At 52.2% G+C, this 8224-nt stretch overlaps 1 protein-coding gene across 1 annotated transcript; it reads right to left on the reverse strand.

Moving 5' to 3' along the window:
- Window positions 1–244: 244 nt before the first annotated feature.
- On the reverse strand, window positions 245–5811 carry LOC115778217 (piggyBac transposable element-derived protein 4-like). The gene is made up of 3 exons (XM_030726281.1): window positions 5163–5811; window positions 4001–4945; window positions 245–315 (listed from the first exon to the last, which is right to left on the reverse strand). Exons 1-3 carry the CDS (start codon window positions 5809–5811, stop codon window positions 245–247), a joined length of 1665 nt encoding a protein of 554 aa, XP_030582141.1.
- Between the last annotated feature and the right edge of the window lie 2413 nt (window positions 5812–8224).

An 8224-nucleotide genomic window follows, 5' to 3' on the forward strand; every position in this document is an offset into this window, starting at 1 on the left:
TGCAGCCATTGGTAACTGGAGGGGTCCTCCACCATCATGCTAACCTGGGGCCATACTACACTGGACATCTCCTCACATTCCTGGGTGGTCTACAGGATCACAGGGCTGTGTGTGAACAACTGGATCAGCAAGCAGTGCCTACTGTATATGTCATAGTTTTGGACAATGTAAACTTTCACCGTGCCGTCCAGATGCGTGAGTTGTTCGCAAACAACCAGCGCTATATGAACATGTTCCATTCACCTTACAGCCCCTTCCACAGTCCAATAGAGGGTTTTTCTCTGTGTAGAGGTGGAAAGAGTTTGACCGCCAGCCCTACACCAGGGAGAATATTTTGGAGGCAATGGAGCAAGCATGTGAAAATGTTACTGTAGAGTCCTGTCAAGGCTGGATTCAGCACACAAGGAGGTTTTCTCCCCATTGCCTGGCAAGAGACCCCATTGCCTGTGATGTGGATGAGGTCCTCTGGCCAGACCACGCACACAGACATGATGGTGCAGACTGAATCTGTCGTATAGTGATGTGCTTTCTGTTTTATGTTATTTTATTTCATTTTTTATTTACATATTGTTTGTTTATCTATGTTCAGTACCAGGGTTATTATAGTTAACGAAAACGAACGAAATAACGAAAACTGAAATTGAAAAAACATTGTCGTTAACTGAAATAAATAAAAACTATAATTAAAAGGAAAAAACGATAACTAATTAAAACTGAATTGCGAGTTTACAAAACTAACTAAAACTAACTGAAATTATCGATAAGCTGACTTTCATTTACTTGTTTTTTTTTTTTTTTAAGCCTTGTGGATTGATATGAAATCATTTTTTCCGCTCTCCGAGTTTAAGCTGGGAGCGCCATAGGACAACTGTGTGTGTGAGTGCGCATGTGCGTGCGCTCACCGCGCTGGTCCGCAAAGTAATAGCTGCGGTCTGCCGAGAAAGCGGCAGAGTCCCGTATGGAGGTTCTTTGAGTACAAACACCTGCACACGACCACAAGGTAATTAACACTCACAATCCAGCTACACAAGCATAAATGTGGACATGAGGTCGGCAAGTTCCGTAGGCTATGTACAGAGGCCGCAAAGACCCTGCAGGTTTAATTAGCAGCATCTAACCAAGCTAGCTCCAAAACAGAAGCAGCTTCAGGTGGTGAGAACATCAGGATGCAGCTGGATTTGAGCTTTGACTCCTTCAAAGAGTTTGTTTTTGTCACCACATGTAGCTGTTGTTAATCTACTGCACTGATGCTGAACTTTATTGTGGAGTTTATTGTAGAATTTATTGAGTTTGGGAGTTCATGTTTTTCTTTGTTTCTCCCTGTTGATGTTCATGTGTGTCCTTAATATTACACACATTTAGCATGTCTTGTGAACAGTTGGTTGTTGAATATATTTCTTTAAACTGTATCTTTTGTCAAGTTTTCATTACACAATAGTCACTTTTGCGCCTTGAATCTTGCACCTGATTAGGTATGAAAATACTAAAACTAATACTGAAACTAACTGAAACTAACTAAAACTAAGCATGAAACCAAAAATAAAAACTAATAAAAACGAGCAAAACCACTCTGAAAACTAATTAAAACTAACTGAATTAAAGAAAAAAAAGTAAAAACTAACTAAAACTAAACTATAATGTAAAATCCAAAACTATTATAACCCTGTTCAGTACTAAGACGTAAGGAGAGAGAGGTAAAACGAGACAAAGAGTGGCAAACATTTTATATTTTAAACATGATAACCGCCCACTTGCCTTTAACCCCTTCTAATTTACATAAAGTCTCAGCCCATGAAACTTGAACCCCAACCAATCGTCATTTGGCTATATTACACCTATTCTAAAGTCACATATTTAAGGCGTACACATCACAGGGGTACCTTTTGGTTTATGACAGTTCAGACAGATGTCACAAATGATGAATCCTCTTTCCCTTAAGCATATGCTGAGATAGCACCCCTAGTATCATCCCACACAGCGAAGTTTTATTCTCCCCCTTCTTTTGGCCACAAGAACACAAGGGTGGGGGCCTACAGAACTCCATTTTAGGAATGTACCTGTCATAAAACACTGCTGAAGCATAACATAGTGTTACAAGTGTCAAGGAGAACAGTGCTCATTCTGGCAACTTCCCAAAAACCTCAAACACACACCCAAGATCATAACAGGTTTCACCCTCACCTCAGTGACCCAGAGAACATAAAGCACATAAACATAAAGGGGGGGGGGGGGGGGGGGGGGGGGGGCCTTTCGCTTACTTTGCACAGGCCATAAAAGTGGTGCCTGGTACCTAAAATATGAAAATAATGACTCCATGCACCAGTTTGAAGGCCATATAGAATATAAAAATAGTCTATAGTATATATATGATGATAGATGAAAGTAACAGTGACTCATTAGAGGCCCATGGGAGCAATACCAGTAGTTAGCAATGGGGGAAAGTAGTGTAAAGTATTGAGATAACGGATGGGTCCCTCATAGCAGTGGAAGAGTGGCCTTCACAGTACATAGTATGGAATGATGGATGACCCACTGCTGTGGGCGGGGGAAAGTCCCACCTAGTATATGACACAATGAATGTGTGGCTACTGCCAGTGGAAAAGGGCCCAGCCAGTATATCGTACAAAATATTGAATAGGCCCCTGATTGCAGTAGGGAAAGTACAGATGATAAATGAAAGTAGTAAAAAATATTCCTACAGTAGACTAAGGAAATGTCTGATAGATCTATATTAGAAATAAAATTGCCTTGTGTAAACTATATATGTAGTTAATAGACCTTTGCTACTGTGTTCTAATTCTGGTCATGAAGAAGTGGAGCCAAAAATTTTCCGAGGTGGTACTCATTGTGAAAAGTTTGAGAACCGCTGCTCTAAGTTATGTGAGGAGGCTTTATCCAATTACTACATGAAACTCAGCAACTTTTAAAATGAGTACAAGTAAATGCAAAAACAATCAGTCACTAAGTGCCTGAGAGGTACTTCAGGACTTTGTGACTACATGTGACATTAACCCTTGTGCTCCCACTGCGTTTGAATTCACGAGAATGTGTCCGGGGCACGAAGGACCCCCTCTGCAATGGGGACTCGCAAACGCGTGATACATACGTGGGTCTCAGGTGGGGTCGAACCGACCCCCTGACAGAGTGGCCACGTGTGTGTGTGTGTGTGTGCGTGTTTATCACTAACACGGGGCCGAGGCGTATTGGGCAGTGGCGCACCGGCAACGTGTGTGTGTGTGTGTGTGCGTGTGCGTGTTTATCACTAACACGGGGCCGAGGCGTATTGGGCAGTGGCGCACTGGCCACGTGTGTGTGTGTGTGTGTGTGTGTGTTTATCACTAACACGGGGCCGAGGTGTATTGGGCAGTGGCGCACCGGCCACGTGTGTGTGTGTGTGTGTGTGTGTGTGTGTGCGTGTTTATCACTAACACGGGGCCGAGGCACACATCCGCACTAGTGGTCACAGTCCACACACCCAGCCTCAGTGTGACATTTTGCGTCATGAGGAGGCATCTACGCTAGCGGACAGAGTGCACAAACCCAGCATTTGTGTGACATTTGGCGTCAAGGGGACTGATGCTCCCTGTTTAGTGAGCTACACCAAGCTTCCGTGTGTCACTGGAAATCGTTCGCGCTCTTGCAAGAATCCTTGAAACACCAAGCGTTTGGTTGACATTTTCGCGACATCAGGACACATCCGCACTAGGGCAGTGACGCACTGGCCACGTGTGTGTGTGTGTGTGTTTATCACTAACACGGGGCCGAGGCGTATTGGGCAGTGGCGCACTGGCCACGTGTGTGTGTGTGTGTGCGTGTGTGTGTGCGTGTTTATCACTAACACGGGGCCGAGGCACACATCCACACTAGTGGTCACAGTCCACACACCCAGCCTCAGTGTGACATTTTGCGTCATGAGGACGCATCTACGCTAGCGGACAGAGTGGCCACGTGTGTGTGTGTGTGTGTGTGTGTGTGTGCGTGTTTATCAATAACACGCGACAGCCGCGACACAGAGTGTTGGTCTTGGCGTCCCTGCTCCTGGGGCACACGCGACACCTCTTCCTCCTCGCCTCGGACAACGCCTTGGACTCGCCGCCGCACCTGCCGTCGCGCGACGACCCTGTCGCGTTGTTGCTTTTGCCGTCGCCGTTGCCGCCGTTACCCCTCGCCCTCTCCTTCGTGCCCTCTCTGGTGGCGGCTGCGTCGGCCGCCAGCTCTTTGCCCAGCCGTTCCAGGAACAGCCTGCGTTTGTTGCGCTTGCCTGGCATCCAGGCGGGATTCAGCTCCCTCCACAGCACGAAGGTGTTGTACGCGGACACGTCCACCATGTTGTGAAAGAGGGCCAGGGGCCAGCGAGTCGTCCTTCTCCTGCAACTGTACGTGCCCAACACCTTGTCCAGGTTGTCCACGCCTCCCTTGGTGCGATTGTAGTGGAGCACCGCCAGGGGCTTCCCGTCCGGCCGCCTGCTCAGCCCCGGGACGCGCACGTGCTGCTCGTGCGTGGTGAGGATCAGCACGTTCTTGTTGCGCTTGGCCAGGTAGGAGACCACGGCCGCGTCGGGAGGCTCCGCGGTCAACGAGAACGCGAATCGCGACGACGGCACCGGTCTGCCCTCGACTTCGAGCAGTCGCCTGGGGATCTCGGCCCTGTTCGCGCGCACGGTCCCCAGCGAGGTGAGGCCCCTTTGGACGAACAGCCTCCTGACCAGCTCGTACGACGTGAAGAAGTTGTCGAAGGTGACGTTGCGGCCCGGTCCCAGTCCCTCGGTCAGCTCGAGCACCACTCTGGACGCCAGGTTTTTCTCGGGAGGACCTCGCTTGTCGCGTTTCCCGGTGTACACCAGCATCTTCCACGCGTAGCTGGACTTGGTGTCGCACGCCACCCACAGCTTGATCCCATACCTGGCCGGCTTGCTGTGCATGTATTGCCTGAAGGGACATCGACCTGGGGTGAGGGGGTGGGGGTGGGGTGTAGAATAGGAGTTTTTGTTTTTCTTCTTTTTTTTCCCCTTTTTTTTTTTTGGGTAGCGCTTCATTACGCGTAAAACCTTGCACACCGTGTCAAACACCACCTCCGTCTTACACACGCACACCGCACACGCACACACGCACACACACACACACACACACACACACACACACACACGCACACACACACGCACCTTTGAAGGGAACCAGCCTCTCGTCCACCGTGACCTCGGGTCCGGGCTCGTACAGGAGAGGCAGCTTCTTGCACCACGCGTCCCAGACTTCCCAGATGGGCGCCAGCTTGTCGTGCCCGGCGGCCAGGCGCCTGGCCTCTCTGGTGTCGCGATCATCAAATCGCAGGGCCGCGGAGTATGCGCGGAACCTCTTGAGGGGCATGGTCGCGCGAAATATCGAGCGACCGGTCTCCGCGTGCCACAGGCTCTCGCACGCCTCGCCCCTCGACCTGTACACGCCGGCGAGGATCAGCAGTCCCACGTACGCGCGAAACTCGGCTCGACCCATGGGTCGCCAGCTGTCGATCCCCCTCCCCGCCCCGGCCCTCCTGCCGGCCTCCAGGTTCGTCATCGCGATCACCTGGTCCTCGAGTTGGGGTTCAAAGTACGCCAGGAACGCCGAAGCCGTCGAGTTTTGCGACACAGCGTCGCGGGCGCGCTCCGTGGGACCCGGGTTCGACGAAGACGACGAGACGCGCCGCTGCCGTCGCGAGGAACGATGCCGGCGATCGGAGGAGAACAGAGTCGATCTCCACGTAACCGTCCCTCGATTCGACGCCATCATCGATTCCTCTTCCTCCTCTTCCTCCTCCTCCTCCTCCTCCTCCATGTCGCGATCTCTCTCCTCATCATGCCCTCCGGCACCTTCCTCTTCTTCTTCTTCTTCTTCTTCTGTATCGTAATCTCCTTCATCATCATCATCATCATCATCATCATCATCATCATCATCATCATCATCCTCCCTGTCGCAATCTCCCTCCGTGTCACGATATCTCTCCTCATCCTGCCCTCTGGCACCCTCTACCCCTTCTTCTTCTTCTTCTTCTTCTTCTTCTGTATCATAGTCTCCCTCATCATCATCATCATCCTCATCCTCCGTGTTGCAAACTCCCTTTGTGTCACGATATCTCTCCTCATCCTGCCCTCTGGCACCCTCTACCCCTTCTTCTTCTTCTTCTTCTTCTTCTTCTTCTTCTGTATCGTAATCTCCCTCATCATCATCCTCCTCCTCCATGTCGCGTTCTCCCTCTTCATCCTGCCCTCCGCTCTCCTTATTCTCTTCTTCTTCTTCTTCTTCGGTATCGTAATCTCCCTCTTCATAGTACCCTCCGTCCCCGGCCCGGTCCTCGCCGGTAGACTGCGGTCCGCAACTCCAACCCGAGGAGGAACCCCGATTGTCCGAGGCGGCGTGGCCGCGAGACGACATGATCGCCGCGATTGCCTCAGCTAGCCGAGGCGACGGGATCGAAGCATCCGGCAGCGGCGGCGGCGGCGGTCGCGTCACACGCCGGTAATCGAACGGTCGCGTTTGCGACATGACCCGACTTTCCTCTGCCTGCTGTGTCGACGGTCACGGTCCTTTACGATTCGCGTGACACCGCTTTGTTTGTTTTAGTGTGTTGATTGTTACGCAGTGACGGAAGCAAAACTCGGCTTGGGGCTATCGCGTTGCAAAGTCCGCGCTCGGTGGTGCGTGGTTTTTTGGGCGGTTTTGGGTTTTTTTTGTTTTTTTTTATCTCAATCTCTATCGAGTGTGGTTGTTTGGCGATGGTGGTGATGATGATGATGATGATGATGATGGTGATGATGGTGATGATGATGGCGATCGTAGCTTCGCGTCGTGACGCCTCATCGATAAACAAAGCCGGCCAACCCCACGAGTGCGATTTTTTTTTTTTTATCGCAATCGCGATCGAGCGGTTGTTTGGCGATGCTGAAGTCGATGACGATGGCGATCGTGATCGCGATCCCCGGGTTCGCGTCGTCGAGTCCTCGACCTGCGATTGCAGCGGCCTTTGCGTAGCCTCGCTTTCGGTCCGGTCTGGTCCGGTCTCGTGTGCTTGAGTGTGTCTGTGTCTGTGTGTGTGAGTGTCCGTGTGTGTGTGTGTGTGTGCGAGTGTGTGTCTGTGTGCGCGTGCGTGCGTGTCTGTGTGTGCGCGCGAGTGTCCCCGTCACACGCGGTGCAATGACTATCACTGGCCACTGGGGGGCGGGGGCAATAGCACGCATGCAATGAATGTCGCCGGCCACAGGGGGTCCCGTTGAGCTGGGAGACCTGGGGTCCCCTTGACCCCCCCTCACCGCCGCCACCACCACCACCGCCATTGTTAGGCCTGGGGTCTCCTTGACACCCCCCCATCCCCCACCCCCGCCATTGAGAGGCCTGGGGTCACCTTGACCCCACCGCAGGGGAGGTCCTGTTGAGCCGGGAGGCCTGGGGTCACCTTGACCGCCACCGCCACCACCGCCACCGCCATTGGGAGACCTGGGGTCTCCTTGACCCCCACCCCACCGCCGCCGCCGCTGCCACCGCCACCGCCATTGCTAGACCTGGGGTCTCCTTGACCCCCACCCCACCGCCACCACCGCCGCCATTGTTAGGCCTGGGGTCACCTCGACCCCCCCACCGCGGCCATTGCTAGGCCTGGGGTCACCTCGACCCCCCACCGCCCCCATTGCTAGGCCTGGGGTCACCTCGACCCCCACCGCCACCACCGCCGCCATTGCTAGGCCTGGGGTCACCTCGACCCCCCCCCACCGCGGCCATTGCTAGGCCTGGGGTCACCTCGACCCCCCACCGCCGCCGCCATTGCTAGGCCTGGGTTCACCTCGACCCCACCACCGCAGGGGAGGTCACGCTGAGCCGGGAGTCGTGGGGTCCCAGTGACCCCAGCCGCCTCCGCCGCCACTGGGACGACTGGGGTCTATATATTTTATATATATATATATTTTGTTTTCCTTTTACTTATACATGTGTTTTTGTCAAGAAATATATATATATATTGTTTTGCCTTTTCCTTATACAAGCCTTTGTTTTTTTTACATTTCCTCGTCTCCTCTTTTCCTTTACCGTATGTATGCATTTCTGACTCATTATGCAAATGAGGAGAGCTGCCTTCTTGCTCCAGCTCCTCTACTATTGGTCAATAAACAGGAAGGAGCAGGATGCATTCGGTAAAGTAAAAAGGTGTTCAAGGTGTTCAGATCAGGCCTGATCTGAACACCTTGAGGACCGGTCCAGA

This window comes from Archocentrus centrarchus, chromosome 3 (assembly GCF_007364275.1).
Source record: "Archocentrus centrarchus isolate MPI-CPG fArcCen1 chromosome 3, fArcCen1, whole genome shotgun sequence".
In the NCBI taxonomy this organism is placed as follows: domain Eukaryota; kingdom Metazoa; phylum Chordata; class Actinopteri; order Cichliformes; family Cichlidae; genus Archocentrus; species Archocentrus centrarchus.

What these genes read in the sequence shown, in the direction of transcription:
- LOC115778217 (XM_030726281.1), bottom strand. Translation starts at nt 5,811, where the DNA reads ATGGAGGAGGAGGAGGAGGAGGAGGAAGAGGAGGAAGAGGAATCGATG. An exon ending in GAGGCTGGTTCCCTTCAAAG is followed by an intron (nt 4,946 to 5,162) that starts GTGCGTGTGTGT and finishes CCCTCACCCCAG; the next exon opens with GTCGATGTCCCTTCAGGCAA. An exon ending in CAACACTCTGTGTCGCGGCT is followed by an intron (nt 316 to 4,000) that starts GTCGCGTGTTAT and finishes TCCCTGGTGTAG; the next exon opens with GGCTGGCGGTCAAACTCTTT.